Genomic DNA, 22,563 nt, shown 5'->3' with positions numbered 1-22,563 from the left:
AGGTCACCAGATTTTACCAATTTGCCTTATTTGATCTGGTCTTTCTTTTAAAAATAAATATAGTGTTGAAGATAGTCCTGTTGCATTCCCCTCCCTACTTTTCCCGCCTTTATCCCCGGCAGAGGTAACGAGTATCCTGAAGTTGGTATTTATCTTTCCTGTACATGATTTTAAAAACTGACTCCATGTGTGTGCAGCCACTTCAGTACATAGGATTAGGTTGTGGGTTTGGAGCTGTTTCTCTGACTACTCCCTTGTGAGTGTCCATCTCTCCTGGCCAGCCTTGTTTCTCAGGCCTTCCCATCTCAGTGGAAAGGAGGGGTGGGGCGCTGAAGGTGCCCTGGCCTTCCTGCCTTGTCTGCTTCCTTCTTTGCCCTTGGGCCCTCCTTCAGTTACTCTCCGCCCATGTTTGCATGTCCTGCACCATCCTGCTCTACTTGCTGTCTCTTTTTCTCCCTGTATTCTCGGTGACCCAGTGCTCAATGATTTTAACTTTTTGTTTGTAGCCTCGAAGATTACCAAGCTCAGTTTTTCTCTCTCCTTATTTAGACAGGTAAGAATGTTTCTGGAAACCCAAGAGAGAAATGCATTGTAATTACTTTCAAGTACAGAGAACCTCCTGAGGGAATAAGAGGCAGAGCTCTATGTTTTGGAGGATCTGATGCTTTTATAATATCCGATATGAATTACTTATAATTAACATGGTTGTTGTTTCAATGTCGTGCTAAAGGCATTTGCCATTAGGTTAATAGTAATCATCTGCAAGTTAATTTGCTTAACAAAATTCTATTTGTCCTCTGAGTTATCAGTAATGATGTCTCATTTATGAACTATACATAATGGAGACTTTAACATTTATCCTTAAATTATCCAAAGTGAACTTTACTGTAAACAGTCCTCTTCCGTCTTTCATGTAAAGTATATCATTTGCCTCCCCGGTGCAAAGCAGCCTCTGAGTGGAGATGGATCAGTGCTCTCCTCTTCAGGGACAGACCAAATGGTTATGACAGATAGTCAGGACTGAGAGGAGTTTACAGTCTTAGGCGGGAGACAGATATTTGTACAGATACTACAAGGGGAGCACAGTTGTTCAAGTACCAGGAGGAAAATCACGTAGGGTGGAGAGTCACCACGGTGGAGGAGGGAGAGGGGCGCCCAGCATTCCTAGACTGGTTAGGAACTGGTTTTGGGGGATTTGATGGGCATACAAAATCCTTGATTGTATGTTTTTCAGTGTTTGAAGGTTAAGAGCTTAGAGGTGAACTATATATAGCCTGGCCATTACAAATCTTGATTCTATTATAAGATAACAACTAACTTTCAGTTTCTCATTGATGTTTCAATGTCACACATGCCATTAGCTCTTCCTGACCTCCCAAATACAAATAATGCATTAAAGAGCTAAGCGTAGAATGGAAAGGAATTGCCTAAAATCTTTATCGGTTGTGGTCAGAGTATATCTTTGACCTGAATGCACTCCTATGGGGCCCATACTAAGATGGCTCTTAGTCTCCTTTCGCAGTAATGTTCTGGAATATAATTTAGGCGTTTTGCTGTCTTTCCATCTGTAAACCCTCAGGTTTGTTTCTCTGCAGAGAACTCAGAATTCTGTATCTGGGGTCACCAGTATCTTCCTCTAATGATTCACAATTATAAATTATAACACACACACACATGCACACACACACACACACACACACACAGAGAGAGAGAGAGAGAGAGAGAGAGAGAGAGAGAGGGGGGGGGGGAGAGAACATTAATGAAATACCTACTATGTGCTCACAGGAGAGACCTTACTTCATAATTGAAAGTGGAGCTTTTGCAGCATCTTTTAAATCTGATATTTTCGCAGTTTATCATTCAATATCTTCTCAGCCCACTTGCCTTCCTCACTATTTATGACTTAGGTACACAAATGACATTTGTTATTATACCATGTGGGTAAATACTAAGAATTTATGTTTTAATTTCTTTTTATAGACAGAAAAGAAGCCAGAACACCAAGACTTACATTTACAGATGATAAGCAGTATTAGCTATTTAGGTTTTTTTCAGTGTTATAAATTTGTGCTTTAACTTTTATTTTAGGAAAATAGACTCCCTCAGTCACAACTCCTGGGAGATCACAAGGGGCCTATGGGTACCCTTGTGCCATTTCTGCTGTGGTAACTTTAGAGTACGGATTTTAGCTGGAAGTGAATTTTAAAAGGTTCAGAGAAAGAAGCTTTGGGTTTATAAGTTTTAGTAACTGTACACAGTTTTAAGATCTACAGAGGGGCATTTGCTACCCTTTAAATTCTCCCAAAGTCACAACATATTTTATGTTTGGAAGACAGAGCTTGAGGCAATAAAATCAAGCAAGAAGCCCTTCTCCTCCCCACCCCTCAAAAAAAAAAATTCACTAGTGAAAGCCTGACATTGCCTGTGACTCCACAAGATAAAGGTGATGTCCCACATTTCTAACTTTTCAGTGTTGAGGAGAAATAACATGTCAGTGCTTCAGAGTCAGTGGAGTGTGATGAAAAGAAAAGAATAAAAACACACAGACACTTTCTTGGGAATCAGGAAATAGGAAAGTTTATCAAAGATGTCCTCCAAACTTCAATTTAATGAATTTTTGTACCTTTTCTGATTTGTGGTTTCTTCACCCATCAGCACTAGGGTTTACTGGTCTTCTTCCTAGTTCCATTCATTTCTATTGAGGTAGTTCTTGTTAAACCTACTATGTGCATACCCCTGTGCTGGCAGCAGTGTTCCATGTCTCCTTTAATCATCAACCTATCAGGCAGTGGTAGTTCAACCACTTTGAAACACGGGTGCAGAACTGCGGCTCCCACTCCCAGTGGTTCTCCAGACCCAGCCTGAAGACAGGGGGTCCATTCATCACAAGTTTCCTACCACTCTGTAGAAAGAATTACAAGTGGGTCATGTTGGGAAATTTTCATAAAGGTATTATATTCAACTAGTGGCCCGGTGCACAGATTTGTGAACCTTGAAAGGAAATTATTTAGAATTCCTGGGGTGGCTGCAGCTGAAAGGGCATCAGAGGAGAGGACAGAAAAAGGAAGAAAACTCACGCTCGGGTCTTTTGGCTCCAGTGCAGGGACTAATGCAGGCGGTCCCGGGTGGTGGCCAGCAGAGCAGGGCTGGGGGAGACGTGCCAGACATGCCCTGGAGCCAACCTCCCGCGGTCCCTCCCCAGCCTGGCAGCACCTGGGGTAGCACCTTGGCTCAAAAGGTATCTGCAGAGTGAGCGGGGTCCCTCTGGCAGGTGGAGTCCCTTGGCCTGGCTTGCAGGGATCAGGCTGAAACTGGCTCTTTGACCCTCAAGGGGTCCTGGAGTGCTGTGGGAGGGCACTCTGCAAAGTTGCTGTGGTGCAGGGCGTGGAACTCAAATGCAAGTGTGCAGTAAACCAGATTCTGGGCCGACAGTGCTCCAGCAGCAACATACCCATGGTGGAAGGTAGAATTGGACTGCCCCTTGAGGGTCCCTGCAAGGAATCTGGCTCCCTCCTCTCTGGTTCTTGGGTGATGCACCCTGGAACCACAGCTGCCAAGTCACTGCAGCTCGGCAGCTCCACATTGAGCGTCTGCCCCCTGGTGGTCAGTGCGTATCATAGGTATTAGATGGTTGGATGGTCCCTTACTCTTTTATATATATTTTATTAAAAATATATCCTTTTGCTGGTTTGGCTCAGTGGATAGAGCGTCTGCCTGCGGACTCAAGGGTCCTGGGTTTGATTCCGGTCAAGGGCATGTACCTTGGTTGCCTGCATATCCCCGGTGGGGGGTGTGCAGGAGGCAGCTGGTCGATGTTTCTCTCTCATCGATGTTTCTAGCTCTCTATCCCTCTTCTTTCCTCTCTGTAAAAAAATCAATAAAATATGTTAAAAATATATATATCTTTTTATTACAAATATATGCTATTTGATTCATGAAATGTGATAGTAGAAAGCTTTTTTATGTCCCTCCTTATCAAAGTAAAACATTTACAAGTTTTTGTTGGTTTTCTCTCCCTCTTCCCTTTTTTACTTGTTTGGCTATCTAGAACCCTCATAGCATTTGACTTAAAAAATACTGCCTCACATAATCCAATTTTGTATTGCACAGTCCATTTTTAAAAAGAAAGTTATTGAAATATGAAGGACAGGATGTTTTTTAAAAAGTATTTTAGTTAATGTTTAGCAATTATGTAGAGTTTATATTTGATTGAGTGGTAATGTACAATCTTGTATTTTGATTGTCATCTTCATTGTGTTTTCACCTGTGAATATTTAATATAACTCTTGGCCAGAAATATCTTTCCAGGAAATGGTTCTCCATGAAGGGATACCTTTTCCCATCTTCCACTAAAGCCCTGGCTCAGGAATCACCTTGATTCGACACTTGGTTCTTTTCAATGCTGACGGTGCTCTGCTTTATTTTTCCTTAGCGACACAAATGAAGTTGACATACCACCCAACACACGTGTTGGCACCAAACGCTATATGCCTCCAGAAGTGTTGGATGAGAGCTTGAATAGAAATCACTTTCAGTCTTACATCATGGCCGATATGTACAGTTTTGGGCTCATTCTTTGGGAGGTGACTAGGAGATGCGTATCAGGAGGTAAGTACCAGTGGCACCATTGGCCTACTCAGATCCTTTTTTATTCTCTCTCTCTCTCTCTTTTTAAATCCTCACTTGAGGATATTTTTCCATTGATTTTCTTAGAGAGAGTGGACGAGATAGGGACATAGAAACATCAATATGAGAGAAACACATCAACTGGTTGCTTCCCACACGCACCCTCATACAGGCCTGGAGGAGCCTGTATTGGAGTATGTGCCCTTGACTGGAATTGAACCTGGGGCCCTTTGGTCTGCAGGCCAATGCTCTATCCACTGAGCAAAATCATCTAGGGCCAAATCCTTTTTTTCTGATCAGAAATCAAAGTTTTGTCCAGAAAATCAAATTTTGTCCTTTCTTTCTGTTGACCCAGTCATGATCCTTTCAGGAAATAATATTTCACATCATAGAGTTTATCTTTGCATTCTTCTCTCCACCTATGGCTGAGGCATCTCTTCTAGGCTCATTGTCAACTTCCTCTGTCTCTTCAAAGATCACCCAGTTCTATTTTATGTTTTGTCTCACTTCCCTCTTGAGCTCTTTCTCCAGCCATTGCTTTATCAAGGTAACCTCCTTCTCTACCCTTCCAGCTTCTTCTTACCAATCTGCTGGGCCCCCTGTTCAACTCTAGTGACCCATTTCCTGTGGCTTCCTATGCTCAGATGAAAAGACATAACTGTGGCATGGGACACCCATTATTTACCCTCCCACCCCCTACTTCTTAACTTTCTACAATACTTCCTCACGAAGCAATTTGAAAACATCAAAACAAAATTAAAGCATAAGAATATTATTTAGTTCTGGTAATATTTTTGCAAACACAGTTTTCCTAGTTAAGACTAAGGAGACATCCTTAAATATTCAGAGGTATTATTATTGCTTGTAGCATTGTGCCTACTGCTGCATAATTTGTCTTTGAGTAGCTTCTAGTACCTTTCAGGCGAGGAGCTGAGTCTCAGGCTCTTCGGTATCAAGTACATTGTTAATGATTCTACTCATGGTTGTGCTTGATAAGTAAATCCTGGTACTGCAGTTCTTTCCTCTTGATGGAAGTGAGTTAAACTCACCTTCATGAAAACTGGAGCTTGCCCAATATTCTGAAAGTGTAGCCTACAGTTAACTAGTCCTGGCACTTGTACCTGTAAACCTTTGATAAGTTCCTAACTTTTCTTTGTTTCAGTTTTCTTAAGAGGGAAATGGATTATTGCACTACCTCAGAGGATTGTGAGGTTTTCATGATTGTAAAGAGAATTAACATTGCCTGACCCACAAATAGTACTTAATACATGTTACTTTAAATTTTCATTTTGGTTGGTAGAGCCTTAACTTACATTTAGAATCCTATTGGAATATAAAGGAGAAACAGTTAATCAATAGGCATTCATACTGCGGTAGGAAGATCATCTTCAGTGATGTGGTACCTTCTAATCACTATAGGGATTCTGAACTTCTCATTAGCTTAAGTTAAAATAGAGCACATCCCCCCTGAAGTGAAAGAACTCTTTTTGTCCCAAAGGAAAGTTAATGTAGAACAATTTTTTCCGATTCAGATATTGAATAAATCTCCCATCATATTATGAAGAAGAAAAGGAGTAACCAAAACATAAATTAACTAACTGCCTATGCTTTGATTTTATGTTTTGTAAAGTGTAAGTGAGCATGTTTTTGAATAAAATGTTTATAATTATTTAAGACTCGAGGCCTGATGCACGAATTCATGCACAGGTGAGGTCCGTTGGCCTGGCTGGCAATTGGGGCTGATTTGGGCCATTTTTCCCAGTCCTAATTGGGGCCAGCCAGGGGGAAGGACTGCAAGAGGTTGGCTGGCCAGGGGGAGGGACCATGGGAAGTTGACCACCTGGCTACCTAAGGGTAGGGACTGAGGGAAATTGGCCAGCTGCAGGAAGTTGGCTGTGGGAGCATACTGTCACAAGGTGTCAGCTCCTGCATTGAGCGTCTGCCCCCTGGTGGTCAGTGTATGTCATAGTGACCGGTTGACTGGTTGTTCAGTCAACTAGTCATAACGGTCACTTAGGCTTTTATATATAGAGAGATACGTTTATAGAGATTGAAGAAAGAGGACAATATAAGATTACTTTTCAAATTATGTTTCCCTAAACATCTAAAGCAATTAGGGCAACAAGAAGCCTGTATTTGAAAGCCTGTGGTTATAATATGGGCAAAATGATTCCTAGCTTAAAAACAACCGAGGGTACCCTGGCCAGCATGGCTTAATTTCTTGGGTGTTGTCCCATGCACCAAGTGGTTGCTGGTTCATTTCCTGGTCAGGGCACATGCCCAGGTCACAGGACTGTTCCCAGTAAAGGCCAGGAGGTTGCCAATCAAGGTTTAATATTTTTAGGTGTGTACAATTCTCTAAATTTTAAATATGGAAGAATGCATTCTTATGATTAAGCAGAAAAAATGTAAATGTGACATTTTATTCAAGTAGTATACACTGCCAAATTTATTATGAGATTCATAACCTCATATTGCAGTAATAGAAATTATCACATATGTATGAATTTGGAATGTGTCTGCCAAATTTGCATGGAGATTTAATATAGATTTTTCAAAATTTTGGCATACAAGAACCTTTGTAAAATTGGAAATAAATTTGAGGTGCTTATTTTACTTAGCTTTTGGAAATTAGAAGAAAAGGTTTGAAGGCCTACAGTAATATGTTTTATTGGGCTTTTCATTTAAAAATTAGATTAAATGTCATTGGGGAACTTTTACTTTAAGATTTATTTTGCTGTTTTTCAAGCTTGTCTTTAGTACTAACAGGATTTTTATTTTAGAACAGTTTGTATGGTAGACTTTTATTGCCATTGCACAGAAAAAAGTATAACAATAAAGCCATATTTTCAGGTGCAGTGGAAGAATACCAGCTTCCCTACCACGACCTGGTGCCCAGTGACCCCTCTTACGAGGACATGAGAGAGATTGTGTGCATCAAGAAGCTCCGTCCCTCATTCCCCAGCCGGTGGAGTGGCGATGAGGTAAGTAAGTTCCAGGAAGCCATGTGCTATAGAACTTATACTTTTTTGTCAAAATTCTAAATATTCATTGAAGGAGTTATTATTCTTCTTTGTTCTGTCGGTGATAGTAGTGAAGCCTCACTGTGATAATTTCTATGGTGTTAAGTATAATGTGGTAAATTGCTCCTTTTTTCCTAACTTGATTTTGCTGCTTCCAAAATATATTTAGTAGGTTAACATTTAGCCATCATAACAGATAACATTACTATTTCATTTGTTTGTGATGTCCTGACAATGGCATAAAGGCCCCATTTCTGTGCGTATGTGTATGTGTGTGTGTATGTGTATATATTTAGTTTTTAGTTTTAAATTTTTTTTTATTCTTTAAAGCAGTGATTCCCACAGGTTGTAAACCACTGCTGTAGAGCCTAAGACCATCGGAAAACACAGATATTTACATTATGATTTATTAACAGTATCAAAATTACAGTTACAAAGTAGCAATGAAAATAATTTTATCTTTGAGGGTCACCACAACATGAGGAACTGTACTAAAGGATCGCGGCATTAGAAAGGTTGAGAACCACTGGTTTAAAGTATTACATATGTCTCCTTTTCCCCCTATTGATCTCTCCCCAGCCATTCCCACTTCAAGCACATGCCTCACACCTCTAGTGTCTGTGCCTATGGATTATGCTTATATGCATGCATACAAGTCCTTTGGTTGACCAACCTTCCCCCACCTTCCCTGTCTTCCTGAAGTTCGACAGTTTATTCAATGATTCTATGTCTCTAGACCTATTTTTGTTCATTAGTTTATGTTGTTCATTATATTCCACAAATGAGTGAGAAAATGTGATATTTATCTTTATCCAACTGACTTATTTCGCTTAGCATGATGCTCTCCAAGTTGATCCATGCTGTTGCGAATGGTAAGAGTTCCTTCTTTTTTTACAGCAAGGTAGTATTCCATTGTGTAGATGACCCACTGTTTTTAAATCCGCTCATCTGCTAATGGCACTTAGGCTATTTCCAAATCTTAGTTATGGTGAATTGTGCTGCTATGGACATAGGGGTGCATATATATCCTTTCTAATTGGTGTTTCTTATTTCTTGGGATATATTCCTAAAGTGGAGTTACTGGGTCAAATGGGAGTTCCATTTTTAATTTTTTGAGGAAACTCCATACTGTTTTCAACAGTGGTTGTACCAGTCTGCATTCCCACTAGCAGTGCATGAGGGTTTCTTTTTCTCCACATCCTCACCAGTACTTGTCATTTGTTGAATTGTTGATGATTGCCATTCTGACAGGTGTGAAATGGTACCTCATTGTTGTTTTGATTGGCATCTTTCAGATGACTAGTGACTTTTGAGCGTGCTTTTATGTGTTTCATGGCCTATGTCCATCTTTTTGTCTTCTTTCAAAAAGTATCTATTTAGGTCCTTTGACCATTTTTTGATGGAATGTTTATCTTCCTTTTGTTACTATAAGTTGTATGAGTTCCCTGTAAATTTTGAAGATTAAGCCCTTATCAGGTATAATATTGGTAAATATGTTCTCCCATGCAGAGAGCTTTCTTGATGTTTTGTTGATTGTTTCTTTTGCTGTGCAGAAGCTTTTTATTTTTACATAGTCCCATTTGGTTATTTTTCTCCCTAGTTTTCATTGTCCTAGGAGCTGTATCAGTAAAGATATTGCTATGATATATGTCTGATATTTTGCTGCCTATGAATTCTTATAAGATTTTTGTGGTTTCCCATCTTATGATTAACTCCTTTATCCATTTTGAGTTTATTTTTGTCTATGGTATAAGTTTCATGATTTTCCATGTATCTGTCCAGTTTTCTCAGCACCATATATTGAAGAGACTATTTCATCAGTACTTATTTTTGTCCATTGTATGCTCGTGCCTCCTTTGTCAAATAGTAATTTAACATAATGGCTTGTGTTGATTTCTGGGTTCTCCATTCTGTTCCATTGGTCTATATGTCTGTTCTCGGGCCAGTAACAGTACCAGGCAGTTTTGAAGACAGTGGCTTTGATATCTAGTATTTTGATCCCTCCAACTTTGTTCCTCCTTTTTTTTTTTTTTTTTTTTTTAGGATTGATACAGCTATTCGGGTTTATTTATGTATTTACTTACTTACTTTTATTCCATATGAATTTTTGGAGAATTTGTTCTAGGGCTATGAAGTATGCCACTGGCATTTTAATGGGGAGTTCATTGAATCTGTAGGTTGCTTTGGGTAGTATGGACATTTTAATGATGTTGATTCTACCAATCCATGAACATGATATTTTCTTCCATTTGTTTATTTCTTCTTCTATCTCCTTTTTCAATGTCTTATAGATTTCCAAGTACATGTCTTTTACCTCCTTAGTTAAGTTTATTCCTATGTATCTTAATTTTTTTGTTTCAATGGTAAGGAGTTTAATTTTAGTTTCTCTTTCTGTGAATTCATTATTGGAATATAATGAAGGCCATAGATGTCTAGGTGTTAATTTTGTATCCTGCTACATTGTCGGATTAATATATTAAGTTTAGTAGTTTTTTAATGAATCCTTAGGGTTTTCTAAGTATAATATCATTTCATCTGTGAATAATGACAGAATAACTTTTCCTTTCCAATTTGGATGTCTTTTATTTCTTCTTATCTGGTCACTATGGCTAGTTCTTCTAGTACTATGTCAAACAGGAGTGGTGAAAGTGGGCATCCCTGTCTTGTTCCTGTTCTTAAGGGAAATGGTTTTAGTTTTTGCCCATTGAGTATGATATTGGCTGTAAGTTTGTCATATAAGGCTTTTATTATGTTGAGGTATGATCCCTCTATTCCCACTTTTCTGAGAGTTTTTATCAAGAAAGAGTGTTGGGTTTTGTCAAAAGCTTTTTCTGCATCAACTGATAAGACTGTGTGATTTTTTGTCTCTCAATTTGTGTGATGTATTGTGTTTATTGATTTTTGGATATTGTACCATCCATGCATCCCTGGATAAATCCCACTTGGCCATGGTATATGATCTTTCTAATGTAATCCTGGATCAGATTTGCTAGAATTTTGTTGAGGATTTTAGCATCTATGTCCATGAGGGATATTGGCCTGTAATTCTCTTTCTTTGTAGTGTCTTTATCTGGTTTTGGGATTAGGGTTATGCTGGTTTCATAGAAAGAGTTTAGAAGTGTGCCTTCCTCTTGAATTTTTTTGAAAAGTCTGAGGATAGGTTTTAGTTCTTTGAATGTTTGGTAAAACTCCTCTGTGAAGACTTCTAGACCAGGACTTTTGTTTTCTGGAAGTTTTTGGATTACTGCTTCAATTTCATCAGTAGTTATTCACCTATTTCAAGTTTTTTTTATTCTTTCTGACTGAGTTTGGGAAGATTGTATTTTTCTAGGAACATGTACATTTCACCTAGGTTGTCCAGTTTGTTGGAGTAGAGTTTTTCATAGTATTTTTTTACAAAATTTTTTTTTTCTTTCTGTGGGGTTAGTTGTTACTTCACCTCTTTCCTTTCTGATTTTGTTTACTTGGGTCCTCTCTCTTTGTTTTTTGGTGAGCTTGGCTAGAGGTTCATCCATCGTATTTATCCTTTCAAAGAACCAGCTCTTGATTTTATTGATCTTTTGTATTGTGTTTTGGTTTCCATGTTGTTTATTTCCGCTCTGATCTTTATTATTTCCTTTCTTATGCTCACTTTGGGCTTTTCTTGTTCCTCTCTTTCTAATTCTTTAAGTTGTAGGGTTAGATAATTTATTACCATTTTTCTTGTTTTTTGAGATAGAGCTATGAACTTCCCTGTCGGGACTGCTTTCACTATGTCACATAGATTTGGGGTTGTTATGTTTTCATTGTCATTTGTTACCAGGATGCTTTTTATTTCTTCTTTGATTTCTTTGTTAACCCAAGCATTGCTTAATAGCATGCTATTTAGCCTCCAACTATTTGATTTTTTTATTGTAGTTTATTTATAATTTCATGCCAGTGTGGTCTGGAAAGATGCTTGATATGTTTCTATCTTCTTGAATTTTAAGAGACTTTGCCTGTGTCCTAATATGTGGTTTATCTTCGAAAATGTACCATGTGCACTTGAGAGGAATGTATATTCAACTTGTAGGGTGAAATATTCTGAAGATGTCAATTAATTCTATCTGATCTAGTGAGTAATTTAGGATTGCTATTTCTTTGCTAATTTTTTGTTTAGAGGATTTATCCATTGGTGTCAATGGGGTATTAAAGTCCACTATTATATGATTGTATTGCTGTTGATCTCTCCCTTGAAATCTTCCAGAAGGTTTTTTTATGTTGCAGTCTCAGCTTCTTATCTACTGTTGAATTGTTAAATTGTTAAATTGCTACCTTTAGTATTACGAAGTGGCCCTCCTTATCTCTTATTATGGCCTTTACTTTGAGGTCTATTTTGTCAGCTATAAGTATTGCTACCCCAGGTTTTATTTTATTTCCATTCACCTGAAATTTTTTTTTTTTCATCCCTTCATTATCAGCCTTTGCGAGTCCTTTATTCAGAGGTAGGTTTCTTGTAGACAGCAAATATATGGGTCATGTTTTCTTATCCATTCAGCTACTCTACATCTTTTGATTGGGGCATTTAATCAATTTAAATTTAAGGTTATTATTGATAGGTACTTGTTGTTTTTTTTTTTTGTTTGTTTGTTTTTTGCCATTTTTTGCCTGTCTTCCTTTTTCACTTTCTATTTATTCTTTTTACAGCAGTTTCTTTAGCATTTCTTCCATTGCTGGCTTGGTGGTAATGAACTCTCTTAGGAATTTTTTTTTTTTTTTTTTTTTTTTTTTTTTTTTTTTGTGCAGCCCCTTATTTCACTTTCGATTTTGAATGGGTATAGTATGCTTTGCATCACTTTGAATATTTCATTCCATTTCCTTCTGGCCTGATGTGTTCCTATTGAGAAATCAGTTAATAGTCTAATGGGAGATTGTTTGTAGTAATTTTATATCTTTCTGGCAGCCTTTAAGATTCTTACTTTGTCATTGGTGTTTGTCAACTTAATTATGATGTGTCTTTGTGTCAGACTGTTGGGGTTCATCTTGTTTGAGACTCTGTATGCTTCTTGGACTTATGTGACTTTTTTCTTCCCCAAATCAAAGAAGTTTTCTGTCATTATTTCTTCAAACAGGTTATCTTTTCCTTGCTTAGTTTTGTCTCCTTCTGGAACTCCTATTATGTGGATGTTGTTTTGTTTCATGTTGTTTCATGTCATACCAAAGCTTTCTTAGACTTCCCTCCTGCTTTTTATGTGTTTTTTTTTTTTCTTTTTTTCTTTTCCAGTTACTGCTCTGCTTTGGTGTGTTGTTTTTGTTGCAGTCCTCAGCTTCTTGTTTACTGTTGAAACTTTCCATTGTGTTCTTTATTGCAGCTATGTCATTCTTCATTTCCTCTTGAGCTCACACATGTTGAATTTGTCTTTCATCCTTTTCAGCATCCTTATTACCATTGCTCTTAATTATTTCTCTGACAAATTTCTTGCCTCAATTTTGTTTATTACCTTTTCTGAAGATTCCTCCTTTTCTTTCATATTGGGGTTGTTTCTTTGTCTCCCCATTTTTTGCTGTTCCTTTGTGATTGTTTATATATATTAGATCAAACTGCAATGCCACTTAGATTTTTTTGTATTTGTCTTATGTAGGAGACATTTTGTGGGACCCATTGGTGCAATCTCTTGGGTTTTCTGAACCAGGTATTATAGAGATACCCCCTTCTTGGGATATTTGTGTTCTCTTGGTATAGTTGGGTCTTGAGTGTTATTGTCCCATTGTGGATGGAGTCTCCTCTCAGGGTGACTGGTTATGGGGCTCTCTATCATGTTGGCCAAACAGCACATAAACAACTTTACAAGACACAACACAAAGGGATCAAAACACGAGTGCACTTACAGCACTGATAACCCCAATAAAAGTGACCATCAGAGAAAAGATAATTATGAGAGAGAAAAGAGAGCAAAAATAATATTGAAAAAAGAAAAAAGGTAAGAGAGAAATGAAAAAAAAGTAAAAGATGTATATGGGAAGAAACATAACATAACAAACAAATAAACCAAAAAAATGCAGACTGTAAACACCCATAAAAAGTTGGGTACAGAATCTATAGAGGCAGAACTTATATACAGAAAGTAAGGTTAAGGAATTGAATCAATAAGGGAAGGACCACAGTTCAGTATAGAGAATATATAAAGAGAATGGGTGGATAAGAGGAAAATAAAAATAGATTGATAGATAGATAGATAGATGATAGATGATAGATAGATGATAGATTAAATAAAATTTTTTTAATTTAACTTTATTCATTTATTTTTGGAAAAGGAGAATAGAAGAGGGAGCAGATAGGTTTGAGTTGAGTGACTGAAACTAATTAAACTATTAGGAGAAGTAGAGAGCAAGAGAGGAGAAGAAAAAAAAAAGCAAAAAAATTGACTAGCAAAGAAGAGAATGCATGGACTTGGAATAGGGGAGAGGAAATTAGATATATGAGTAAGCCAAAGAGACTACAGTAATAATAACACTTCATGAAAGCAGATAAAGAAGATCAATTTTTAACAAGGGATAAAAAGAAAGGAAAGAGAAAAAATAAAGTGAGGACAGGAGAAGAGAAAACAGGATGTAAAGGGGAGAATTGAGGAGTAAAAGGTGAAAAAAATAAAAAAATAAGATAAAATAAAAATAGAGTGAAGAAAAAAATAATACAAAAAAGATAAAAAACCAAATATATATATATATATATATATATATATATATATATATATATATATAAATATATGTATTTTTCAAATAAAAGATAAAAAATAAAAAAAGTGAAGTGCTATTCACTTCAGTCTAGTTTTATTGCCCCATAGGGGCTGGTTTATGACACCATTCTTCTGTTCTATCTACCACTTCTCAGTTTCCTGTCAGGTAGTCAGCATCGTGTTGCAGTTCCAAGTGATCGTCCACTCCTCTGTTTGTGTCTATCTCCACAGCCTTGGCTGTAAGCAGGAGGGACCAATCTGCCAGCTTTGCCTGTCTGCCTGCTGTCAATCTAAATCACTCAAGCATCTGTTTCTGACAGGGCTTTAGGTGGGGGTGGTGCTATACCGCTATCTGGTACTGAACAGCCCCTGTTAAACCCAGTCTCTGAGGGCTCTGTGGGGCTCCTCAGTCTTTATTTCCTTTGTACAGCTCAAAGTGTAGGCCGGGTGTGGCTGTATTAGCTGTCTTGAGGCAGCTGGGAGGGGCTGACTCTCCAGGAGAAAAATGGCTGCTTAGGTTTGGAGGGTCACGAATGTCTCGGTGCCAGACTCCTGGTCACCTGTCCCTGCCCTGTTCTCCTCCACCATCTCTCCCCAGACTCCACAAATCTGCACCTCTACCTGCATCACAGCCTCGGGTGAGTGTTTGCAATTGAAAGTCCCATGAACGGGGTTTAGCAAACTAAAGCAAAGACAAAACAGGCAAAACAACCTCGTGATTGCCAGTTTCTCTCCCCCTTACACCCAGCGGCTCAGGTCTCCCTCTGGGTGCAGCCCCTCGTGGCTGTGGACTTAGATCTAGATTCCACGGCTGCCAGCATCCCTGTGGACTTCCTTTCCACAGTCGGATGTTACACCTCTCCCCAAATGGATGTGGACTTGGTGCAGTGCAGCTTCCTTCTGACCCTCTTGACCCAGTGGTCACACATCTCTCTCCAGCCAGATCCCCCATTCTGCCGCTCTCCAGGCCTCCTCTGCCCTTCCCGGCTGTGAATTATCTCACAAGCTGTGTCTAATTTGCCAATTCAAGGTGGATGTTATTCGATTCAGTTGCTCTCTCTCTACTCCGGGACAAGGTGCAGGACATGTCTGCCTATTCAGCTGCCATTTTTCCCCCTGTGTGTGTGTGTGTGTGTGTGTGTGTGTGTGTGTGTGTGTGTGTGTGTTTTAAAGCATCATGAGTTTTTCTCCATGAAGAACCCATGTGCCACATTCTCACATTTTGATGAGAGAAAAGATAGGCATCTGAAAAATGCCATTTTCTATACATAGAAGTGATATAAGTTGACCTAGATGAGATTCTGTGGTTCTTTGTTAATAAGGATGCTGAGATGTGATTTGAAGGAATCCATGTGCAACGAGGCCGTCGGAGTACAGTGGTGAAACCTAAAACCGGTCTTCAAAGAAGCTGTGCATAAGGAGGAACTGAGTGGGGCGGGGCTTGCCTTTCCTGACTCATCTGCTCCACATCCTCTCCATCCAACCTCTAAGCTTGTTCTCTCACTAAATCCTGGAGTGCTCTGGCAAGCTGGCACATTCAGAGATGCTTGAGCCTCAGACATGTACCAGAGCCAGGGCAAACATGTGGGCAGAGCACTGTTTATGAAATAATTCTTCACCATTAAATGCATTTAAAAACAACCGATGGCTCATTGGTTGTATGCTAGATAATACACATGTTTTCCAATGAGCTATGCAGAAAGCTTTATGAGATGCTGAAGTTACCTTACTTTGAAGCTGGTTACAGGCACTGGTATTACCCCAGATTCCTTCACTGAGGATTCCTAATGAAGTGAAATTGTGCTTTCAACAGGAGGACCAATAATTGATGTCGGAGAAAGTTTTAGCAAGGCCTAGCACAGGTCATGCATCTTGTTAAAAGCAACAGTGTGATGCTTTTATTGTAGCAGACAGCTGCGACTTAGGAATAACCGTGTTTGTTTGAATAGGATGGAGTGAGATAAAAGATTTAAGCTGATCAAATGTTGTAAACAAACCAGGAGTGGGGAGTGGAATACAGACTTTCTTCGTATTTTTGTATTTATTTAATACTGACTTTAAAGACACTCTTCTTCAATCAGCAGAACCACTTGTTTGCACCTATTAGAGGGATATTATGAAAATCTGTCTTAGTCATTGAAAATTTGCATGAAAAACGAAGTGTTCTGAACTGTTGTCTACATGGTTTTAAAAGGAGCTATTGAAAATATATCTAAACTCCAGAAACTCAAAATCAAAAGCCAAATACCAAGGGCCAGCCTTGCACATAATAAATACATGTCTCTAACGCCACTTCCACTTTTGTGTTTCTCTCCCTGTAGTGTCTGAGGCAGATGGGGAAACTCATGACCGAGTGCTGGGCTCACAACCCCGCATCCAGACTGACAGCCCTGCGTGTGAAGAAAACACTCGCCAAAATGTCAGAGTCCCAGGACATTAAACTCTGATTTGAGTGGGGGGGAAATGAAGGAAAAGAAAAGGAAAAGGAAAGGAAAGGAAAGGAAAGGAAAGGAAAGGAAAAGAAAAGAAAAGAAAAGAAAAGAAAAGAAAAGAAAAGAAAAGAAAAGAAAAGAAAAGAAAAGAAAAGAAAAGAAAAGAAAAGAAAAGAGAAAAGAAAAGAAAAGAAAAGAAAAGAAAAGAGGAAAAGAAAGCATCATGGAGAAAGCCAGCTCTTCCTCTCTGTGGCAGAGTAGAAAATGTTCCCGAAGCATCCATAGGGCAAGCGTCAAACAGCCCTGCTTCCCAGGGGTTCAGTGTCACCACTTGGGGAGCACCATGGACAAAGGCAGACGTTCCCAGAAGCAGGGACCTATTGTGTCTGGAGAAGGTTGAAACCGCTCGGGTAACTTGTTTGAGACATGGTGCATGTTGCTTTCTAAGAAAGCCCTGTATTTTGGGATTGGGCCCCCCCCCCTTTTTTTTCTTTTTCAAAAGATGCTTTAGTTTTGCCAAAATATAACAAAGAATTTAGATGTTTGGAGGTTGTTCCTATTCTGGTTTAAATAATAACAATGAGAGTTCTTTGCAGAAATTCTGCTAGAAAGGAAATTAAAATAATTTTTTTTATTATTGTTGGTAAAATGTTGTTGCACTCTACAAACCAACAGACAGTCTGTGAGGTTGGAGACCACAGAATGGGACTGTCTGAGAAGCCCGCCCCTGCCTGCTGTGACCACTCGGCCAGCCCTGCGTGGGGGCGGCCACAGCAATGTGAATGCACCTGGGCACACATCCCGCCTGTCCGGCATTCGTTTGGGGATTCCTGCAGGTGACCTTTTGCAGCTTTGGAGGATATGGAACAAATGAAGCTTTTGTGTGCTTCTTCTGTTAGAAGTGTCAGTGTTCTTCAGAACCACTTTGTGTTTCTGATTCTGTAAGGCCTCTCGTTCACGGTCAGATCTCTTCCTTTTCATTGAACACAAGCAAAGATTTTTTATTTTTATGTGCAGAGAACTGACCGCTGCATGCTTTTGATCTCTCAAAGGAAAGGATCAATATTCAATGAAATTGCCTTCAGCCGAGTTGATGGCCACACCTTTTTAAAACAGAGATCATGGGCTCTTGTGCTGTAAGATGACTGTGTTGGTAAGGTAGAGAATGCGGTGGTAGGTGCACATGGCTTGCTTCCTATGTATGCAGAAGAGCCTATCTCAGAAACACAAGGGTAAATGATGCACACCTTACTCTGTATTGTAGATAAAGCCAGTTTCTTTTCATTGTCTGTCTCTGGTGTCTGACTTAAGGGAAGGAGAGGAAGCATAGGTCAGGTTAATGTAACTAAATTTTAATTTAAAAATAGACAAACTATGTCCTCCAAATGGGACACACAGAGGAGAGTTAGTGGAAGCTACAAAAATATTCAGGCTGCTGTGATTTATTTTTCTAGTATAGATATGGATCTAGCATGTGCATCATTTAAGTGGTCATTTCATATTGTTAGGCACGCTGCCTCTATTTTATTTTATTCTCATTATGTTCAGTTCACTTTTTAATTTATTATTTTTGTATTCTCTGTGGCACTTGTGTAAAACATCTCTTCACCCACTTAATTCTGCAGAGTTTCCACTATTGAGACACATGAGTCCAATCATGGACTGGCCCAACATTCCTGAGCAACAGGAACATCAACTTCAAAGTTGTACCCATCGCCCTCACCTTTATTCATTTACATGTTCTTACCATGGCTTTCTTTTACTTCTTAGAAACTCTGTAATTTAATAAGGAATCAGGAAATACTTTCTCCCTAGTCTTAAAAAAATAAAATAAATAAAAGGCATTCCTTCCAGAATCCTGCAGGGGGCAGTGTTTTATAACACATTTGCACCACTTGGTGATTGAAGAATGGAAGTTTTTTGAAATTTTGACAGCGGCATGAAAAATGAGGAAGTATTCTCCTCACTTCTGAAGTAGGCATGCAGCTGGCCACTTGTTCATTCAAAAAACACCCTCGAGCAGAGAGTGATTGTGAGCTGCGCTTACAGGCTCAGAGCATCCTAAGAAACACGGTGTTCTGTATTCAGCTTTGACTTCCCCATGCTTCATGGCCACATTTTGTTTGTGACAAAGACATAAGTGGGTTTTTTAAAAAGTTCTTGAATATGAACAATTTTTTTTTTTTTACAAAGATTAAAAACAGTGGGCTCCAAGTAGAATTTCAATCAGAATGCTGCTTTTGGTGTTATTAGAATAACCTGAACGGCAATGTAACCGTTCCTTTCTCTTGTGTCAGATTGTATTCTTTGTGATAGCTTAGAAGGAACATGTGGCTAGAACTAAGTGTGTGATACTCATCTGAGCCTTGGAGAGAAACTTCATTACCTCTAATCAGATCATCTACAAACCAGTCAACATTTATGCCCATAACTGGGGACATGTTTCTGTTTCTTGATTTTTCCCCCCTAAATTTAAGTGAGGTTGGACTTCTTAGATAAGAAATGTGTGCTCTTTTAGGTAAGTTTTTATACATGATAACTGCAAATCAGAATATTTTGTGGTGAAGTGATGATTTGAAAGAAAACTAGATTTCTAGGGAGGTGTTGCTTCCAATGAAGAATGGCAGGAAGCTTCTATATTATTTGTTTAGTTGCTTTGGAAAAATCAGTAGCTTTCTAATTCTTAATTTGATTTACTCATTATGAACATCTAAAAATTGTTCCTGAGATACTTCAAAAGACTTATTTAGTTAGTATAGTCTTTCAATGCAACAAGCATTTATTTATGAATAGATGTTTTTGTCTTCACAAAATTCACCTTACTTAAGGAACCCTAAATTGTTCTTAAAGAGACTACCTACTTACTTCCAAATAATCCTTTTTTTATTTTTAAATTTCTAGTAGCTCAGAAGAAGTGAATTGTATTTTATTTTATTTTTCGTTTCACCTTTCTGTAGAATAAGTGGGGACCTGGAAATTAATAACTTAGATGATTTCCTATCATCAGGACTATTTCAAAGACTAAGATTTTCTTCTAGTTGCTCCCCCCAAAGGAATCCTAAAATATTAGTTGCTAGTTAATATAAGTTTTGTATGCTAAGATGTTCAGGTTTATAGTTTATTATGTGTATATATATTATATAAATATATATATGTTTATATAAATATTTTGTTCAGTTTGGAGTCTGGCACAACTCCATTTTTGTGGATTAGAGAGTAAAATATTAGAGATGATAAAGTACTAAATGAAACATAATATTTATTTATAAAAGCGTTGTAGATTGTTAAATCATAAGTAACAGTGCTACGAACATTGTGTGTGAAGAGACAGGCCTTTGACCTCCTGGAAAGCACTGCTCACAAGTAACTAGTGACCATTCTTTTTTTAGTATCAAAACATAAAGCAGCTTGGAAAGCATGCTAAGGTTTTATTTACAGGGAATTCTTTGTTTCATTTGTTGTGTAGTCGGATAGAGCAAGGACCGAATAACAATCAGAATTCATGTTCCTAGAGTCAAGCATAGTCATTGGAAGTTACAGTGTTTATGTTGCTGGTCTGTTCTAGCGCTTCATGTTTGTAGTTTGAAAGGCACTGAAAGAAGTACAGTTTTTAAACTTGAATTGTTCTGTGGTTATATCTCCTTGGAAAAAACTCAGTCACAAAGCAGTGGAAATGAACGAAATGGCATCCGCAGTGATTTAATTTAGCAATTATGATTCCTCTTGTAAAACAAAGCAGAAAAAACAATGCCATATTTTTTTTGGAGAAGAGTTGGCAATAAAGGGTTTTGTTGTCTGTTTCAAAAGAAGACTCATTGTGTTCTTTTGGGGAACCAGTGCCTTATTGAATTTGTATATACTGTAATTATTCAGGACTAGGGAACAAACAACTGTATTGTATTTGTTACAGATTGTATATGGCTTTGTTTGAACATTCCCCCAAATAAAACGGTTTCATTCTCCCCTTGGCAAGAACACGTCTGTTCTCTGATGGTTGTGCCCTTCTCTGACTTGGAAGCTATCACGCTGTGTCACAGGCAGCCATGAAGAGAGAGGTGGGTAAGTTTCCACACCTGGTGGCTAGAGAGCAGGAGCCATGGTCTGATGGCTTCTGTTTTCTCTGTAAGTCGGAGGCACAGCCATTGGCTGAGAGTGAGAAGAAAGGTAGGGAGTCAGCGGTTTGAAGAAGTGAGAATTGTACTGTGAAAACTGACAGCTCGGTGGTTGTGGGCAACGTTGAGGGCCCAGTCAACATGGACACTATGTGGCTGAGGGGCCGAGAGGCTGGCCTCTGGACCACCAGACAGCCTGTCTGTGATATGTATAGTACACTGTATTCTTACAGTACAGTAAGCTGGAGAAAAGAAAGTGTTATTCAGAAAATCCAAAGGGAAAATGCAGTATTTATTGAGGAAAAACCCCACAGGTAAAAGTGGATCCTCTTAGTTCAAACCCATGCTGCCCCAGGGTTAGCGGGAGTTCTTTGCTAAGGACAGCCCTGCCTTCCTGCCATGCCTCCTCTCTAAGCTGCTTTCCATCACACACTTGGGCGCCTTTTCCTGCTCACCCGAGGGAGTGGCCAGTGTCCGGGACCAAGGTTAACACCTGATTGGCTTCTGTTGGAGCTCAGGGCGTCCTGTGTGACTGGCTCACCTTCATCCCTACCTCTTGTGCCAGGGTTTGCATGCCTCATTGAAAATCAGATCTCTGAGCTGGGTAGGGGTTGCGGGGAGGCCCTCATCCTCTGCTTAATCACAAACACCCAGGGGCCCCGAATGCAGCAGCTCTGAGACTCTGGTTCTCCCAGCCAACTGCTCAGCAGTATCTGGGTGCTTCAAACACTAACGCCCTCCCCTCCCCATCCCCACCTCCAAACTGTGAAATCAGAATCACTGGCGATGGGACCCAGGCACTCAAGTGATTCCAACGTGAAAAGCCACATTCTGGAACCTCGCCCTGTGCCTGCGGGGCTGGTGACTGCCATCCATGCAGAAACCAGCAGCTCCGAGTCCTCGCCAAGGAGCCCACTGTGGCTCTTCCGGGAGAAGGGCTTTGCTAGGAAGAAATGAGAGACAGCGTTCTCTGTTGCTTATAAATATAATTTATTACCTGTTTAAAAATCCTCTCTTACATTTTGTACAAGTAGGCTGATAGAATAAATGCAGGCAAGTTACAAACCAAGGGGACGGCAGGAAAATAGGGAGAGGCAGCCAGAGAGAGAACAGAGGCACCGGGGAGCTGGCCCTTACCTCTTCTGGGCCGCGTGGGGTTTTCTAGAAAAGGAATTGCATAGAAGATACAGCCAGAGGGAACTCCGCACCAACAAAAGCAGTGTCCCAGGTCTGAAAAACCAAGGTGGCATTGTCCTGTGTTTAAAAAAAGAAAAATGACAAAGCCCCAAACCTCCATCTGACATCCCTGCCCTTGAACTGTTCCAAAGGGAACAGCAGGTGGACGACACCGGCTCTTCAACATGGACTGCTGGGCTCTTCCCCTGACACACACCGGCTGTCTTCTTTAGAAAGCAAAGGGGAAGGTCAGCAGCTCCACACTGAACTCAATGAGCACAAGCACTGGGCCCAGCACACTCGCTGAGCGGTGATGTTCCCTGCAACTGAACTAACGCGCTGTCGGAGGTGAGGCTTCACCACCAGCAGGTCTGGGAAAGAACGAAGGGAGAATGCAGATCACAAGTCTCACGTCCAACGCCTTCCTTTTGCTGTCCTTTTTCTCCTCCAAGGCCTGTAGGAATAGCCACGTGTGTTTAGAACCCTACATTAGCAGGTG

At 39.4% G+C, this 22,563-nt stretch overlaps 1 protein-coding gene across 8 annotated transcripts in view; it reads left to right on the top strand.

Annotated features, from left to right (window-relative positions):
• BMPR1B (bone morphogenetic protein receptor type 1B) overlaps positions 1-17,782 on the top strand; it is a 369,968-nt gene extending 352,186 nt beyond the window's left edge. For 3 of the 8 annotated variants that reach the window (XM_084897225.1, XM_084897223.1, XM_084897224.1), the window contains 3 exons: positions 4,433-4,608; positions 7,480-7,610; positions 16,666-16,809. In XM_084897225.1, the coding sequence (XP_084753351.1) occupies positions 4,433-4,608; positions 7,480-7,610; positions 16,666-16,791 (433 nt within the window). In that variant the 3' untranslated portion in view covers positions 16,792-16,809. Of the gene's footprint in view, positions 1-4,432; positions 4,609-7,479; positions 7,611-16,665; positions 16,818-16,840 lie in introns of those variants that run through there. The other 5 variants (XM_084897221.1, XM_084897222.1, XM_084897220.1 and 2 more) reach the window with 5 other exon arrangements.
• Positions 17,783-22,563: the final 4,781 nt, after the last annotated feature.

Source organism: Pipistrellus hanaki (genome assembly GCF_964339955.1).
Source record: "Pipistrellus hanaki genome assembly, chromosome: 1".
NCBI classification, from domain to species: domain Eukaryota; kingdom Metazoa; phylum Chordata; class Mammalia; order Chiroptera; family Vespertilionidae; genus Pipistrellus; species Pipistrellus hanaki.
This window is presented reverse-complemented; position numbering and strand designations above follow the sequence as displayed.